Genomic DNA, 18,020 nt, shown 5'->3' with positions numbered 1-18,020 from the left:
TGGTTTAACAGACAAACTGCTTTATTTTATTATTAGGACCAAAGTCCACATCCAAAGAGCTACAAAATAAACCCTCTTACTATGTTATGGTTATGATGAGGGAACATAACAAATGCTTACTTAAAAAAAGACTAAGAAAACCAATGGTTCATAGCTTCTAGAGCTATATATTTTGCTAGTGGTTGTCCCACTAGAACCTTGACTGAAGGTAGCTAACCACTTTCTTGTCCAACTGGAAGGCCCTTGTGAGAACATCAGGATTGATGGGTGGATCTGATCCAAATACTGCATTGGCTATGGTGATAACACCTGGATTTTGGCTGCTCAGAGCAGCAATGGCTACTGCCTTAGTCTTCCCAACATTGAATTGGAAGTGAATGAGACCAATAGGAAACACAAAAACATCCCCCTTGTTGAGGACTTTGCTAATGAGGCGGTTTTCAGGGTTGGATGTGACAAAGCCAACGTAGAGGGTTCCCTCCAAGACAGTTAGGATCTCAGTGGCACGAGGGTGAGTGTGAGGAGGGTTTTGGCCATATGGTTCATAGTCAATACGAACCATGGATATGCCAAGAGTGTTGAGTCCCTTTATTTGTTCAACATTTACGGTAGTGACATTTGAGGCTACTGCATTTGATGTGTTTCCTGGCTTATCCAGGCCTGAAAAGAAGAAATCCTCGGCGACGGTTAGCTTTGGGTCCTTGCAGAACTTTCCATTCACAAACACTGCATAAGAAGGGGATAAAGAAATTAAAGAAAGATCAATAAAAAGAGTAGCTCTGAAAATAGCTATAAGATCAATGAGTTACTAAAGAAATACCAGCATCCTTGGGCTCATCAATGGCAACACAGGTGTCCTGCAGTGGGCTTGGATCAGAGGCAGACGCAAGAGAGGAAACCAATGCCACGAGGGCAACAGTTACCAGGAAACTAACACCCTTCTTCATTGTTAGAGTAGTACCTCCAACAATCACAAATCTTTGTGTTGAGAGCTAGAGGTGAGGGGTGTGAAATTTTGCATGGGAAACATGTCAATTTATAGACGAGAGTCCTTGAATTAGTCTTTTGTTTTACTAGTATATCACATGCATAAACTAACCAAGTCTTCAATGAATAGTTCTTTTTTAAAAAGAACTTTCAATGATGAATGGTTCTTCAACAACTACTCCCAAGTGTTTTTCTTTCTCGGTTACTTATCTAGAAGATTGTGTGCAAAAACTAAACTCCAGCTGTGTTAGACATCTTCAACTTAGTATCAATCTGCATGTAGAGGAAGTGTTTTACAAAGATCTAGTCTCAGAAGGCTATGCCGAAATGAAGTCAAAGTATTCAGGTTGCATTAATTAGTAGCATATAATACAGCAGAGCTTCTTATTTTCCCAGTACCCAAAATTTGAAAACCCTTAAAAGTGGTTTATGGACAATCAAATAGAAGATTGTAGAGTAAGTGCAGGCTAAGACTAGACAATAACTCTTGTTCTTCTTTATATTTCTTTTCTGAATCTTCTTGTTGAAGTGAAGATATATCCTTGAATTCATCTGCAACTGGTAAATGAATTTAGTAAAGCAACCAATGACGATGCACTTGAATTAGCATGTATGCATTGCCCTGGTCAGGTTTCAAAACATAGACACGATCATCTCTCTCCCTTTCTGCATTGCCTTAGTCAATTTTCAAGGCATAAATGCATAGAAAATTATGTACCAATAGAAAACCTCCAAAGGTTTTAGCATTCTTGGAGTCACCTTCTTTCTTTAATTGCTTCTGATCATCAATTGCCAAAGTCAAATTTTGGGTCCTCCCATTTTTCTTTTTCAATTTTGTAATTATGTTGAATTGTTTAATTAGTACTGAGAAGATTTCCAGCCGGCTTCTCTAAGTGGAAATTTCAACATAACCATGTCATTTTCATGAGCTTACATTTTGATTGATCTAGCATATTAAGTTGGACGACATATCTAAGAAAATAAAATTACATCATCTAGGAAATAAAAAACCCGAACCCATGTCAATCTACTATATTTTGATATTATTAATTTGAAATAATTTTTATTTTATTTTTACTAACAAGTTACAATTCAAGTCAAAATCATAAATTTAACTTTTTTTAAAAAAAATTATAAACCCTTCTTGTGGAGTCATCAAAATACAATAAAAAATTCTTAGTATCGAGAACCTTTGACTTTAAAGTAATATTAACAAAAACAAAACAAACCTTTGACTTTAAAGTGATATGAACAAAAACAAAACAAATGTTAATATTTTCTAGCAAAAGTTATTGTTTCACACGAATATCCTAAAGAAAAAATTCTCTCATATAAAATACTCATTTGATCCAACTCCTATCTAATTATTTTTTTGTTGTTAATAAAATAATGTGTGTGGATGTGATCATGTCTTTTCAAGAAAATTCATTTTAGATCATTAATCTTGTTATTTCTCAAAATAAAATAACACCAAGATTAAGATATTCAAAAATTTTATTAGATTTAAAACAAAAGAACTTGCCAAATCCAAGTAACAATAAATCCTAAATACCATGAAACAAAAGAAAGCTGATTGCAAACAACAATAATAGATAAACAAATAAAGAAACAAGTATCTCTTCTTCATTTTTCTTTTTCTTTTTTTTCTCTTTTTTAATTTATTTATTTATTTATTTATTTATTTATTTATTATTATTATTATATTTATATTTGTACTACTTCACTTTAAGAATAAAAATATACGAGATGGCTACCTATGTGGATGATGTTGGGATTGTGAAACCTGAATTAGTTTTGTTGCGTTTCCCTTGAGATGTTGTGGGGGGGGGGGCAATTTTTATTTTTTTTCTTATGAATGATGAGTTTACCTCAATTATATATTTAACCTTATTATATTTTTAGGGTGTTTTTAGAGGACGCAACTACAATTGAGAAGAGTTTTTTTTAAAGTTTTATCATTATACTCATCTTTTCTTTGACTAGTGGATTCTTGAGTATTGGTGCACTTTGTGAATATAGGGATCACATTGAGTGTTGAATCATGTTAAAAATCTCGTGCTTAATTTTCTACTCATATGTGTGCATGATTTGGTTAACATATAAGACTTGGATTTTTTGTTGTTCTCTAGTCAAGAAAGATTTGTAAGGTACTTTTGATTATCCTTACACTCTTCCACCCCATCTTTTGCATAGCAATTAAATTGAGAAAGACAATTAAATACGATAAGAGTGAAATAATAAACATATGATTTTATTATGTTGGTTATAAGCATGATTAGTCTTAAAATACTTATAATAAATGCATATAACATTTTAAATATCTTATTCATAGAGGTAATAGATGGAATTAAGATGAGTATTAGTTTACATCTCACAAACCATATCCTAGCTTGTACATATAAAAACTTGGTATTTACATAAATTATTTTTCCATGTTACAACCACTAAAAGCTAAACTTGGAGTAATTAAGGACAACCAATCAAATATCATGAAGGCAATTTGATATTGTGAGAGTTTCTTAAACATTAAAAATAGTATTTGAAGGTAAATACTATTTGACTAGGATTTTTATACTTGCAGCCTCCCCTATCTGAGCAATCAGCTCAAATGTTTATTTATGGTTTTTGATAGTGAATTTATTTATGTATTATGAGAGAAAGGGATGCTTAACAAACACATTGAAACTAAGCTGTTAGGTTGTCTCCAACAGTCCCAATCTGTGAAGTGAAAAACCTCGGATACCAAAAATGTCAAATTTATTACATACTAGTCCTTAGATTAGTCTATGTTTTTATGTATACATGAGTAAGCCAATAAGCCTGCAAGTGTTCATATATTGACTTTCCAAGTCTTCATTAATGGATTGAATTTTTCCAATTTAAAGGTTGACCCATTCTTTAACAGCTACATCCATTTCTCATTTTTTTTTTCCACAACTCATATATGCTCGAGAGACTTTAGAGCACTGGATTCTAGATCATCTTGGGTTTTAAGAATTATTCCAGGGTAATCTATCAAGCAACTGGGACTTATTGTCCAGTTGTTTTTAACAAGTAAAATATCAAAGATTTGGATAAGATTTTTTTTAGACAAACACAGGCTAATCCTGGGTATAGTATTGAGAGATAGAAGTACAGAAAAAGATGCGTAGCAGACAAACTGCTTTATTTTAGTAGTATGGCCAAAGTCCACACCAAAATTACAAAATAAACCCTCTAAATCATTATACTTGAAAACAAGCAGACCAATGGTTCATATATAGCTTCTTTATATATATAGTTTCTTAGTTGTTGTCCCATCAGAACCGTGACTGAAGGTACTTAACCACGCTCTTGTCCAACTGGAAGGCCCTTGTGAGAACATCAGGATTGATGGGTGGATCTGATCCAAATACTGCATTGGCTATGGTGATAACACCTGGATTTTGGCTGCTCAGAGCAGCAATGGCTACTGCATTAGTCTTCCCAATATTGAATTGGAAGTGAATGAGACCAATAGGAAACACAAAAACATCCCCCTTGTTGAGGACTTTGCTAATGAGGCGGTTTTCGGTGTTGGATGTGACAAAGCCAACGTAGAGGGTTCCCTCCAAGACAGTTAGAATCTCGGTGGCACGAGGGTGAGTGTGAGGAGGGTTTTGGCCATATGGTTCATAGTCAATACGAACCATGGATATGCCAAGAGTGTTGAGTCCCTTTATTTGTTCAACATTTACGGTAGTGACATTTGAGGCTACTGCATTTGATGTGTTCCCTGGCTTATCCAGGCCTGAAAAGAAGAAATCCTCGGCGACGGTCAGCTTTGGGTCCTTGCAGAACTTTCCATTCACAAATACTGCATAAAAAGGGGAAAAAGAAGACAGGTCGTTAGTATCAAACCGTATTCATCATATCAATAAAAAGAGTAGTACTGAAAATAGCTGTAAGATCAACGAGTTACTAAAGAAATACCAGCATCCTTGGGCTCATCAATGGCAACACAGGTGTCCTGCAGTGGGCTTGGATCAGAGGCAGAGGCAAGAGAGGAAACCAATGCCACGAGGGCAACAGTTACCAGGAAACTAACACCCTTCTTCATTGTTAGAGTAGTATCTCCAACAATCACAAATCTTTGTGTTGAGAGCTAGAGGTGAGGGGTGAGAAATTTTGCATGGGAAACACGTCAATTTATAGACGAGAGTCCTTGAATTAGTCTTTTGTTTTACTAGTATATCACATGCATAAACTAACCAAGTCTTCAATGAATAGTTCTTTTTTTAAAAGAACTTTCAATGATGAATGGTTCTTCAACAACTACTCCCAAGTGTTTTTCTTTCTCGGTTACTTATCTAGAAGATTGTGTGCAAAAACTAAACTCCAGTTGTGTTAGACATCTTCAACTTAGTATCAATCAGCATGTAGAGGAAGTGTTTTACAAAATGAAGTGAAAGTAGTCAGGTTGCATTAACTAGTAGCATATAACACAGTAGAGCTTTCTGTTTTCCCAGTACGCAAACATTGAAAACCCTTAAAAGTGGTTTATGGACAAGCAAATAGAAGATTGTAGAGTAGGTGCAAGCTTAGACCAGGCAATAACTCCGGTTCTTCTTTATCTTTCTTTTCGAAATCTTATTGTTAAAGTGAAGATCCTTGAATTCATCTGCAACTGCCAAATGAATTCAGTAAACCAACCATGGAGTCCCTTGCACTTTGAGAGAATGTTATTAATAAAACCATCCACCTGAGACTTCTAACAACATCCATTCTTAATCTTGGGTGATGCCTAAATTAGTCCTTAAAGTACACATTACGAAAGCTTTGGGTCCTTGCCGAACTTTTCATAATTCACAAATACTGCATGAAAAGAAATGTTTATTTCCAAGTCTATCTTTTGCTTAGAGTATGCACATAGAGTTCTTTTCCAAAAACATGGGACTGATCACTTCTCTCTCTCTCTCTCTCTCTCTCTCTCTCTCTCTCTCTCTCTCTCTCTCTTATATATATATGCACTTGAATTAGAATGTATGCATTGCCCTGGTCAGTTTTCAAAGCATAGACACTATCATCTCTCTCCCTTTCTGCATTGCCATAGATTGTCAAGACATATATAAATGCATAGAAAATTATGCACCAATAGAAAACCTCTAGAGGTTTTCCCATTCTTGGAGTCGCCTTCTTTCTTCAATTGCCAAAGTCAAATTCTAGGTGCTCTCATTTTTATTTTTCAATTTTGTAATTATCTTGGAACTGATATAGAAGATTTCCAGCCGGCTTCTCTAATCTGAAATCAATTGCAGTTCATTTTCTTTTACACATATATAGTGCTAACACGAAAACATCCCCCTTGTTGAGGACTTTGCTAATGAGGCGGTTTTCGGGGTTGGATGTGACAAAGCCAACGTAGAGGGTTCCCTCCAAGACAGTTAGGATCTCAGTGGCACGAGGGTGAGTGTGAGGAGGGTTTTGGCCATATGGTTCATAGTCAATACGAACCATGGATATGCCAAGAGTGTTAAGTCCCTTTATTTGTCCAACATTTACGGTAGTGACATTTGAGGCTACTGGATTTGATGTGTTTCCTGGCTTATCCAGGCCTGAGAAGAAGAAATCCTCAGCCTCGGTCAGCTTTGGGTCCTTGCAGAACTTTCCATTCACAAAAACTGCATAAAAAAAGGGAAAAAGAAGACATAGGTCATTAGCATCAAACCATATTCATCATATCAATAAAAAGAGTAGTACTGAAAATAGCTATAAGATCATTGGTTACTATAGAAATACCAGCATCCTTGGGCTCATCAATGGCAACACAAGTGTCCTGCAGTGGGCTAGGATCAGAGGCAGAGGCAAGAGAGGAAACCAATGCCATGAGGGCAACAGTTACCGGGAAACTAACACCCTTCTTCATTGTTAAGAGTAGTATCTCCAACAATCATAAATCTTTGGGTTAGGGTGAGGGGTGTGAAATTTTGCATGGGAAACATCTCAATTTATAGACAAGAGTCCTTGAATTAGACCTTTGTTTTACCGGTATATGCCATGCATAAACTCACCAAATCTTCGATGAACAGTTCTTTTCACTTTCAATGATGAATGATTCTTCAACAACTACTCCCAATTGTTTTTCCTTTCCCCTGTCCATATACTTATCTCGAAGCTTGTGTGCAAAAACTATACTCCAATTAGGTTAGACATCTTCAAATAAACAAAGGAACTAAAAAGTACAAGGCTTATATCAGTGCTTATGTATCTCCGACCATACACACTCAAGATCATTTTTTCCACAGCGCTGTAACATTCCTACCCCAACATGGGGCTCTTGCGACTCAAACCTATGACCCAGCTCTAATACCATTTGTTGGGATAAAAGACTTAATTATCTCATCAGAAAACCAATTAGTTGTCAGTCATAAGGTTAAGCTATCATCTTTATATGGTTTCGATGTCCCGCATATATACTTGCACTCATCTTGAGGCTTAATCATTCAAAGGTACATAGTAGAGATATATGGTTGATCCATCCCACACAACACATCCATCTCGGAGTCTTGACTCATTCCAAGGATTATACCGGTGCTTAACCAATACTTCTGATCTTACACACTCATCCCAAGGTCATTTTTCCCAAATTGTATTTAGCATTGTTGCATACCTAACATTATAAAAGATTGTAGAGCCGGTGCAGGCATAGACTAGACAATTAGTTTGTTCTTATTTATTGTTATGGTGAAAACCCTTGAATTCATCTGTAACTACTAAATGAACCAAGGAGTGCCTCGCTCTTGAGAGAATGTTATGAGAAAATCATCCATGCATACGAGACTTCCAAGTTCTAACAACATTGATTTTTAAGCTTGGGTGATGCCTGATTTACGCCTTAAAATACACAAAAAGCTTTGGGTCCTTGCAAAACTTTCCATTCACAAAAGATTTGAAAATTAAAACTCACTTTCACCGAAGTACCTACAACTTCCATTTCTTATTCTTCTGCATGCAGTTATGTGAGATTTGAAAAACTTGCATATCTAAAAGATTAAGAATGCATTTGACAATATTTCTCTTTAAAGTGCTTTTAAGTAGAACCGTTTTTTATAAAAGTATTTTACTTACGTTACTTTTTTTTTTTTTTTAAATGTTTTTAAAAGTTAGAAGTGTTTTCTAAAATTATTATCAAACAAACTTGCTTAGAATATATATATATATATGTATGTATGTATGTATGTATGTATGTATGTATGTATGTATGTATGTATGTATGGCAACATCCTAAAACATACAATATCTAATGAAAAGAAGTCACGGAAGAAATTCTTAAAGTGTTTCAACTCAAAAAGACTTTTATATATATATATATATATATATATGTATGTATGTATGTATGTATGTATGTATGTATGTATGTATGGCAACATCCTAAAACATACAATATCTAATGAAAAGAAGTCACGGAAGAAATTCTTAAAGTGTTTCAACTCAAAAAGACTTTCATACAATATCTAATAAAAAGAAGTCACGGAAACCATTCTTGAAGTGTTACAACTCAAAAAATTTTGATTTCAATTGTTCTCAAATCAGAATATTATATTTGAGCTATTAACTTCCCCTTTTTGTCTTTCATCTTGAAATCAATTCTACTCTCCAAATCGAAATGAAATTGAAATTTTGTATTTCAAGGATTAATTTTGCTTTCTCAAATTAAACTAGAATTAGAATGAAATCAAAATATCTTTGCATGCTTTCCTTCAAATCATGATTATTATTTCACCTTCACTCAAATCAAAATTAATTCTAATTTGAGTTTTTGTCTTCTCGGCTTCCACCTTATTTAAAATTTAATTTCTGAACTTCTCAAATGAAATTGCCTTTGGATTTTGATTTCCTAGTCATTTGAGTCCTCCATTAGTTGTGTTAAGCCTCCACTTTTGGGATTGACTTTTGCCTCCCTCATTCTTTGGCTTGACCCTAGGAATTCACTTAAATTGAGCCTTTTATTGTGCGATTAGGTCAAATGTCCATGAAGAATATTTGGTTTTTTATTGGTGTTAGGGGGTGCAACTTGAGCAAGTTGGGCTTACCTAACCCAAACCCAATTTGATATACTTGAATTGTGTTTGGATTAGGTTTTTTCAACCCAAATTCAACTTGGTTGGGCTTAAGCTAAGATTTAGATAACCCAAACCTAATTTAGTATTTTTATAATATTTATAATGTATATTATCATTTATAATAATATTTATTTTCTTTTTAAATTTTTAAGAAAAATAAATTATATTATATCTTTTTTTTAGAAAGATATATAAATTTATCTTTTACTTTTTGTTGCTATATTGGAATTTTTTCTTATTTATTATTTAAATTTTTATTTAAAACTACAAAAAAAAAAAAATCTTTTAAAAAAACATTATGCATGAATTTTGAATTATGCAACCCGATCAACTCAATCAACCCAAATTTTACTCAAATTTTTAAGAAATTAAAATAATAAATTATATTATATCATATATTTTTTTCATTTTTTAGAAAGCTATATAAATTTATTTTTTACTTTTTGTTTTTATATTGGAACTTTGTCCTATTTATTATTTAAATTTTTATTTAAATATATAGAAAACAAGCTAGCTTTTTATAAACATTATGCATGAACTTTGAATTATGCAACCCTATCAACTTAATCAACTCAAATTTAACTCGATTAACCTAAACTCAACCCGAACTTAGAGAAATGAGGTTAAGTTGGGCTTTGATTGAATACCTCAAGTCAGAGGTTGAGTTGGATTAACCTCGCATTGATTGTTGCTTAATTTAAGTTGAGCTTAGGTTAGTCATCAAGTATTAGGTTTCTAGGCGTAAACACATACTACACATTGTTGACTTAAATGACCTAGGTGGCTTATTTAATCATTGATTTTTCATGGTTTTTCATCTTCCGTTATGAGTTTGTGGACCCTCCATGGATGATGTGTATCAAAAGCTTGACAATCATAAGTCTGATAATTACAAGCCTGACTTCAAATATTTAACTATCTCTTTTTAATTATGGGACACCAAAGAACATTCAAGACAAGAGAGACAAAAAAAAATTACATAGAAAACTATCCACACAATATGCAGATGTAAAAATTATAGGGTTAAAAACCTCAAATCACCAATCCACTATATGAAAGTACAGTTCACAATTTTACCTAATAGAAGTTATCCCTAAGTCTCTTTCCCTAACACTTACATTGCACTTCATGTTCGCAATGTAGCACCACATTTACTCCTAATAGATCTCTTATATCTCCATCTTAACCCAATAGAACCAAAAGTCATTAATCTTCTTTAGGAGTTTTGAGAATGAGCTAGAAGGCAAATTAGGTTTTTTCAAACATTTGCATCAAACCAAAAACGTTATTAGGTAATTAATGTAGTTTTAAGCTTAGGAACCTGGTGGACTGGATCTAGGAACTTCTCAAAAATAAAGCTTTTTAAAATCGGAAAAATGGACCTCCAAAATTCTAGAGAATTCTCTACTATAGGCACTTGAGCTCTATCCTCAATGCTTGAGCGCTCTCAGCACTTAAGCACTCAAAGAGATTTTGAAAACTATTATAAAAATATTTTAACTCAGTTTTAAAGACTTCGATCCACACCATGTCTTCATAAATACCAATTTGTCTATCCTAGACTTTTATATGCCTACCTATGTCATTCTAGTTGATCACGTAGAAATTTTGGGTCTTCAATGGAGAGTAAGATACAACCTAAAAAGATCCTAAGTCAGAATAAATGAAACAAAATTATCAATCTTAAAGTACATAAACTAATGTAACAACAATTAGGTTGTTTACATCTAACATTTTTCATAGGCACCATTAGTTAGGTAGATACAACTTTTCAAGTGGTGTATGAACTTATGTGCTAAAGCTATCATTGGTTGGTGAAGGTTGTCACAACTAGTAGTCAGTAGATTTTCAAGAATAACCCTTGTAGGTGGGATAAATCAATGCTTGTACATTTTGACTATCATTGCTTTTAGACCACACCCTCCCTAGCCAAAGAAGTTACACAACCTTGTGTGGGTGTGATCTATTTTTCTCTTTGTAGCCTTTTTTGGTGCCTACCTAGGTTACATATCCTAATCGGCTTCAATGTTCAACCTCGAGTGTTTGGCCACTCCTTGCTAATTTAGGAGTTCTTTATGTGAATGGTAGGGTAAGCTCTTGGACAAAAGTATATGCATGGGTCATGGCCATGTGCCCAACTGTATTCAAGAAGGCTAGCAAGCAGTTGTTAGGTCAAGGATTCCTTTAAGGTCCGAATCTTCCCAAATGGGTGTTGTCCTTTATTTTATACTAGGAGCCTACTAGAATTGTAAAGAGGTATGGTTTGTTCAATTTTTGGAGAAAAAAATAGTCAAATCAAAATGGTGGGTTTATACTTAAATCACAAGCAAATGAATCTTTTAGTAATGGAAAAATTAAACCAAACCAAACTTATTTAAAATCAGTTTGGTTCGGTTTAGATGATTGGTTGGATACACCATGTCTTCATAAATACCAATTTGTCTATCCTAGACTTTTATATGCCTACCTATGTCATTCTAGTTGATCACGTAGAAATTTTGGGTCTTCAATGGAGAGTAAGATACAACCTAAAAAGATCCTAAGTCAGAATAAATGAAACAAAATTATCAATCTTAAAGTACATAAACTAATGTAACAACAATTAGGTTGTTTACATCTAACATTTTTCATAGGCACCATTAGTTAGGTAGATACAACTTTTCAAGTGGTGTATGAACTTATGTGCTAAAGCTATCATTGGTTGGTGAAGGTTGTCACAACTAGTAGTCAGTAGATTTTCAAGAATAACCCTTGTAGGTGGGATAAATCAATGCTTGTACATTTTGACTATCATTGCTTTTAGACCACACCATCCCTAGCCAACGAAGTTACACAACCTTGTGTGGGTGTGATCTATTTTTCTCTTTGTAGCCTTTTTTGGTGCCTACCTAGGTTACATATCCTAATCGGCTTCAATGTTCAACCTCGAGTGTTTGGCCACTCCTTGCGAATTTAGGAGTTCTTTATGTGAATGGTAGGGTAAGCTCTTGGACAAAAGTATATGCATGGGTCATGGCCATGTGCCCAACTGTATTCAAGAAGGCTAGCAAGCAGTTGTTAGGTCAAGGATTCCTTTAAGGTCCGAATCTTCCCAAATGGGTGTTGTCCTTTATTTTATACTAGGGGCCTACTAGAATTGTAAAGAGGTATGGTTCGTTCAATTTTTGGAGAAAAAAATAGTCAAATCAAAATGGTGGGTTTATACTTAAATCACAAGCAAATGAATCTTTTAGTAATGGAAAAATTAAACCAAACCAAACTTATTTAAAATCAGTTTGGTTCGGTTTAGATGATTGGTTGGATACAAATCACATTAGATCTTAAATCCAATTTATTTTAATTTAAATTAAAGTAATTAAAACCAACTTAGGCTTAACCGACAAATTAATACATTTAAAATTTCTCACCTAGATATGACAAATGAATTTAAAATTGATTTGACCATGATTTATTAATAATTAAATGCCTTAATAGAGTTTTCAAATTATAAGTAATAATAATTAAATAAACATTAAACATTGAACAATTATAAATTACAAGAAATGAAATCTTTAAAATATCAATTTGATTCAATTGTTATTGGTTAGAAGACAAAACAAAAACAAAAATTAAACTGATGAAGTCAAGTTTTAAAATTCTCTAATCGAACCAACTTTTATAGTTATTAAAATTCGAACCAATTTCATCGATTTTAGTTGGATTAATTGGACTAATTTTATTAGTTTTTTCGTTTTACTTACACCCCTAATGCCTACTCAAAAGTCATGATTACTATTAAACTAATGAGATGGAAGAGATGCTTTAACAAAAACTTTTAAACTAATGCTTCCTTAATTACAAGAAAACCAACACAGTTCATAGCTGTTAGGTTGTCTCCAACCGTCACAATCTATGTCTTTTGATGAGAAGCAAAAAACCGTGTTCATATTAGTCTATGTTTAATGTATATATAGTGAGCAGATAGGGACATGCCAAGTGTTCATATATAGAGACTCTCCAAATCTTCAATGGATGCATTTTTCTATTTCAAAATTAAGTCGAATCATTCTTCAACTACTACATCCATTTCTCATCTGTTTCTCTCAAGACTATCCAAGTCAAGCTCTCTCTCTCTCTCTCTCTCCCCCTCTGTATTAGCCTTCTCACAAGTGACTCATGCTTCAGATGAACATGCCAGCTTAAATCCACGGGTAAAGCTCAGTAAACCTGTCAAAAGGCCTTGTTCTGTTTGATTGTGTATCATACAACTGATCATTTCTGAAGAAAGGACTCTTAGTCATTGTGAGTTTCTCTTTTGTATCATTTTCCCAGATTTAACACGAAATTATATCTTCCTTTTAATAGTCAGAAATGCCATGAAGTATTGCCTCTTAACTGATTTATTTTGTCCGTATATCCCATGGCCAATAACGCAACAGAGATTTTGTATCAGTTGTTTTTGACGATTTTATACACAAACATGGGCCAATCCTGGATATAGTTTTGAGAGAGAGAGAGAGAGAGAGATGATCAACAAACTGCTTTATTAATATTAATTAAGCCTTAGCTCCACAGCAGAAGAGTTACAGAAAAAAGGAAAAAAAAAAAAAGGCCCTCTTATTATACTATGATAATTATAATGAGGGAACATTGCAAATAGTCACTTCAGCAGAAATCCTCTTCATGTATTTATTTTCTTGATTCTCACTTAGTTCTTGTCTTACGAGAAGCGTGATTGAAGGTAGTCAACCACATTCTTATCCAACTGGAAGGCCCTTGTGAGAACATCAGGATTGATGGGTGGATTCGATCCAAACACTGCTTTTGCTATGGTGATTACACCTGGATTTTGGCTGTTCAGACCAGCAATGGCTACTGCATTAGTGTGCCCAACATTAAACTGGAAGTGAATGAGACCAATAGGAAACACAAATACATCCCCCTTGTTGAGGACTTTGCTAATGAGACGGTTTTCAGGGTTGGAAGTGACAAAGCCAACGTAGAGGGTTCCCTCCAAGACAGTTAGGATCTCAGTAGCACGAGGATGAGTGTGAGGAGGGTTTTGGCCATATGGTTCATAGTCAATACGAACAATGGATATGCCAAGAGTGTTGAGTCCCTTTATTTTGTCAACATTTACGGTAGTGACATTTGACCGTACTTGATTTGATGTGTTTCCTGGCTTATCCAGGCCTGAAGAGAAGAAATCCTCGGCCATGGTCAGCTTTGGGTCCTTGCAGAACTTTCCATTCACAAAAACTGCATGAAAGAAATTAAAGAAAGGTCATTAGTATCAAAATATATTCATCATATCAATGAAAAGAGTAGTACTGAAAATAGCTATACGATCATTGGTTGCTAAAGAAATACCAGCATCATTGGGCTCATCAATGGCAACACAGGTGTCCTGCAGTGGGCCTGGATCAGAGGCAGAGGCAAGAGAGGAAACCAATGCTATGAGAGCAACAGTTACCAGGAAACTAACACCTTTCTTCATTGTTAGAGTACTGTCTCTAACAATCACAATCTTTATCGAGAAGTGAGGGGTGAGAAATCTTGCATAAGATACATGTCAATTTATAGAGAGAAGTCCTTGAATTGGTCTTTGTTTACCAGTATATCTTAGTTTATGTGGGAGTGGTTAGTATACCAATCTTATCTAGAAGATTGTCTGCGGATGGATTAAGTCAGTTTTAATTAATAGTTGACCTTGCTCAACTTGATATATATCAATCAGCATAGTCCATGCATTAATTTCAACTTAGAACTGGTGTGTTCTACAATGTTCTAGTTTGAAAACAGTGACAAAAAACTGATTGAAACCATTTCAGAATGAATTGAAAGTATTCAGAAATATGTTAGGCTCTTTCCTACCTGCAATAGAATCTTGGCTTGGATCAGTGGCTTCACAATTTATACTAGAGCTGTAGAAACTAATTAATATATTGACAAGAATGGGGTTTCCACTTTCCATCCACAACACAATAAAGCATGTATGTTCGTACATTCCAATTATAGCTCTAGAAGTACAAGGTACAAAGCAATATTACTTGTGTCTAACTAGCCAATCCAGGGGTAGAGATATGTGCGTTAATACTTCAGGGTCAACCCAATAAAATTTATGATTTTGTTCGATCTCCATACAAGGTAGGTTGTTCCCTACTTTAGACTCACTCAAAATGATGGACCAATCACATGGCTCAACCCAAGTGGTTTGGTTAATTTTAATAAGATACACCAATATAAACCAATCACATAGTTAGGTTGGCCCACTCTATATAAAATTAAGCAGTTAAGTAACTAGATTAAACAACATTAATTCAAATGTATTATCTAATGGTTTATAAGGTATGGAGTCACACTTGAGGGAACGTGCTAGGTCGATATCTGCATTATTGACTTATTTCTGAAGAACTTAAATTTTTAAAATCAAATTTTATTGAGATTGTAGAATTTACTTTTTAAATATATAAAAAAGAGACCTCCTTTAAATAATTTTTTTAATGACAAACTCATCTAGAGGTTTCAATTGAGCCAAATAAATGCTTGATGAATTGCTTCTATTCTATTATAACATAAAATAATATAAAACGTGTAGCACAAAATTGAAGTATGATAAAAGAACTAATGCAACATTCCTTCACATATAAGATGTTCCAACCTCTATTTATTTCTCATATATAGCATATTTCTCAACCGGAGAATTATGTTTAAAGTTAGATGGGTCTTATAATTGGTTCAAAATCCACAAAACACTTATAATTGATGAAAAAGATATAAAAAATTAAGGGATAAAAAAACCCTTATAAGCTATCACAAAAAGAATGAAGGACAAAGAAGTGGTAGCATGTGGAGGTGGTTGTGGCACTTGGGGGTGGTGGTGACATATGTAGTGTTAGATTGTAGTGTTGGAGTAGGTTGTGTATGGTGTGGTAGTGGAGGTGAGGGGAAGAAATGGGATGGGAGAAATAGAGTGGGGAGGAGAAAGAGAGAGAGAGAGAGTATGAAAGAGGATGTGAGGGGTGGTTGACGACGGTTGATCATGGCCGATGAGTGGTGATCACCAAAGATGTGGCTTCTAACGATGTGATAACTGAAGATGTGGCTTCTAACGATGTGATAGTGCTACGAGTGTGGGTGTAGGGGAAAAGAAAAAATAAAATGGATGAAGTGAAGAAAGAGAGAGGGAAAAAATTAATAGAGAAAAGTCTTCCACAATTTTTAAACCTCAAAATTATCTTTAAAAATTTTTATGACACATATTCAAAAGTTTTTATGACATATGTTTCTATGACTTTCATATGTTTTCTATATATTACAAATATTCACATATATAGTAGGATATTTATGAAAGTTGTTTTGAAAAATATTTCTAAATATATTTGGTTTTCTTAAAATTGTAGGATTGAGTGTTTCCCTTGTTGAATTAAAATCCTAGATTGTCATGTAGAAGACAAAAGTTAATCTTTTAGAATTTACAATATATTCAAATTAACTTAATTGTAAATTAATAAAAAAGGTAAATTCTTCATAATTATTTTAAATTATGACCAAGTTAAAAGTCGCCACATGGTATAAATTTTTTAGCTATTAAAACAATGTCATGTGTTGTATGAGCTCCACATAAGAAGAAGACAAGTTGACAATTAAATAAAGAAAATATATATTTTGAGAATTAAATTATAATTATTAGAATAAACAAAATTAATAAATTCCTTAATTGAAAAAAGTAATTATCAAGTCTTAGAAATAAATTAAAGATTATCGAATATAATCTTTCAAAAACTCCTTAAATATTATTTTTAATTGAAGAATATAATCTCAAAAGTGTTATGACTAACCAAATATGGTCTTCCAAATCTTTTTGAAAATTAGCTTTAATTAACTTGATATTTTTAAAAGATTAGGAAACTATGTCACTACACAATTAAGAGATAATTTCAAAAGAGAATTTAGAAGGCAAAGGTTGGAGAAGATCTCTTGAAGGGAGATTTCATAACTTTTTCAAAGCTTTAAAAGATTGAAATCTATAAAAGAACTTGTTAATTTGAAATCAAGTTTTTTATGTTGTAAGTTATGCTAGAATTTATTTAAGGCTCAAGTTAAATTAAAACTCATCAACTTAAGACTTAAACCACATTAAGTCGATATCTAAATTAAGATCTTATGACATTTGATCTTCAACAAACTCTTTATTCGAGCTCAAACTTCTTCAAGTTTTCAATTAACAACTTGGAAGGAATAATCAAAGGATTAAACAAAGATTATAACCACATAAAATTTTCAAGAGATAAATTTTGTGCATACATGTCAAAATACGTGTTTGATTTGTAAAGAAATAGATCACTTTTTTTATGATAGGAGAATAACTTCACGTTTAACGAGCTTACCATAAAGCTCCTCAAATGTGATAAAATTGTCACAAACCCAAATCGCTATTACCGCATCCTTAAAATCAACTTGTATACAAGTAAGAATACGAAAGATAAGATCAATTTTTTTCAAAAAAATACATCAACTACAATAAAATCATTAATAATGCCTTTTAGGGTTTAATCCTTGCGTTGTATAACCATAGCATGAGATTGATTTGCTTGCATAAAATTTAGTTAACTTACTCCTTGTATCACAAGATGTTTAGGCAAATATTAAGAGAGTAAATTAAATTAATGTTCTAATAATTTTATAAGAATCAAAATTATAAAAATCAAGCTTCATTGTTGTCTTTCAATTTTGGAATTTTATCTTATTTTTCCTTAAATGCAAAAATAATAATAATTAATAATATATCCACACAAATATGTTAAGTTGTAATTAGAAATAAATTCACAACGATTATCTTTATTCAAAAATTGGAAAAAAAAATGTTTAAAAAATAATAATAATTTAAACTTGTAAGGGTATTTAAGTAATTTAAGCTAAACATGTTGCCACTAATAGCAAATTTTCCTTATTTTGCCGCTGGTTTTAAGT

The 18,020-nt window shown here is 33.1% G+C and overlaps 4 protein-coding genes across 4 annotated transcripts; all 4 read right to left on the bottom strand.

Moving 5' to 3' along the window:
* LOC117930332 (germin-like protein subfamily 1 member 14) lies at positions 1-986 on the bottom strand. The gene is made up of 2 exons (XM_034850939.1): positions 821-986; positions 1-726 (listed from the first exon to the last, which is right to left on the bottom strand). Exons 1-2 carry the CDS (start codon positions 945-947, stop codon positions 191-193), a joined length of 663 nt encoding a protein of 220 aa, XP_034706830.1. The 5' UTR covers positions 948-986; the 3' UTR covers positions 1-190.
* Positions 987-4,099: 3,113 nt separating this feature from the next.
* On the bottom strand, positions 4,100-5,100 carry LOC117930331 (germin-like protein subfamily 1 member 14). The gene is made up of 2 exons (XM_034850938.1): positions 4,939-5,100; positions 4,100-4,822 (listed from the first exon to the last, which is right to left on the bottom strand). The coding sequence occupies exons 1-2, from the start codon at positions 5,063-5,065 to the stop codon at positions 4,287-4,289; spliced, it is 663 nt and encodes a 220-aa protein (XP_034706829.1). The 5' UTR covers positions 5,066-5,100; the 3' UTR covers positions 4,100-4,286.
* Positions 5,101-6,264: 1,164 nt separating this feature from the next.
* Positions 6,265-6,871, bottom strand: LOC117930603 (germin-like protein subfamily 1 member 14). Its single transcript, XM_034851237.1, has 2 exons — positions 6,745-6,871; positions 6,265-6,626 (listed from the first exon to the last, which is right to left on the bottom strand). Exons 1-2 carry the CDS (start codon positions 6,869-6,871, stop codon positions 6,265-6,267), a joined length of 489 nt encoding a protein of 162 aa, XP_034707128.1.
* A 6,703-nt stretch (positions 6,872-13,574) lies between these two features.
* Positions 13,575-14,581, bottom strand: LOC117930330 (germin-like protein subfamily 1 member 17). Its single transcript, XM_034850937.1, has 2 exons — positions 14,418-14,581; positions 13,575-14,306 (listed from the first exon to the last, which is right to left on the bottom strand). Exons 1-2 carry the CDS (start codon positions 14,542-14,544, stop codon positions 13,768-13,770), a joined length of 666 nt encoding a protein of 221 aa, XP_034706828.1. The 5' UTR covers positions 14,545-14,581; the 3' UTR covers positions 13,575-13,767.
* Between the last annotated feature and the right edge of the window lie 3,439 nt (positions 14,582-18,020).

This window comes from Vitis riparia, chromosome 14, assembly GCF_004353265.1.
Source record: "Vitis riparia cultivar Riparia Gloire de Montpellier isolate 1030 chromosome 14, EGFV_Vit.rip_1.0, whole genome shotgun sequence".
Taxonomy (NCBI): Eukaryota; Viridiplantae; Streptophyta; class Magnoliopsida; order Vitales; family Vitaceae; genus Vitis; species Vitis riparia.
Note: the sequence above shows the minus strand (reverse complement) of the source record. Positions and strands in the feature narration are given on the sequence as shown.

Bases quoted from the DNA above. Each gene is read 5' to 3' on its own strand.
- LOC117930331 (XM_034850938.1), bottom strand. From the start codon at position 5,065: ATGAAGAAGGGTGTTAGTTTCCTGGTAACTGTTGCCCTCGTGGCATTG. The intron at 4,823-4,938 runs GTATTTCTTTAG...CTTTTTATGCAG, and splicing joins TGATGAGCCCAAGGATGCTG to TATTTGTGAATGGAAAGTTC.
- LOC117930332 (XM_034850939.1), bottom strand. From the start codon at position 947: ATGAAGAAGGGTGTTAGTTTCCTGGTAACTGTTGCCCTCGTGGCATTG. The intron at 727-820 runs GTATTTCTTTAG...CTTCTTATGCAG, and splicing joins TGATGAGCCCAAGGATGCTG to TGTTTGTGAATGGAAAGTTC.
- LOC117930603 (XM_034851237.1), bottom strand. From the start codon at position 6,871: ATGAAGAAGGGTGTTAGTTTCCCGGTAACTGTTGCCCTCATGGCATTG. The intron at 6,627-6,744 runs GTATTTCTATAG...TTTTTTATGCAG, and splicing joins TGATGAGCCCAAGGATGCTG to TTTTTGTGAATGGAAAGTTC.
- LOC117930330 (XM_034850937.1), bottom strand. From the start codon at position 14,544: ATGAAGAAAGGTGTTAGTTTCCTGGTAACTGTTGCTCTCATAGCATTG. The intron at 14,307-14,417 runs GTATTTCTTTAG...TCTTTCATGCAG, and splicing joins TGATGAGCCCAATGATGCTG to TTTTTGTGAATGGAAAGTTC.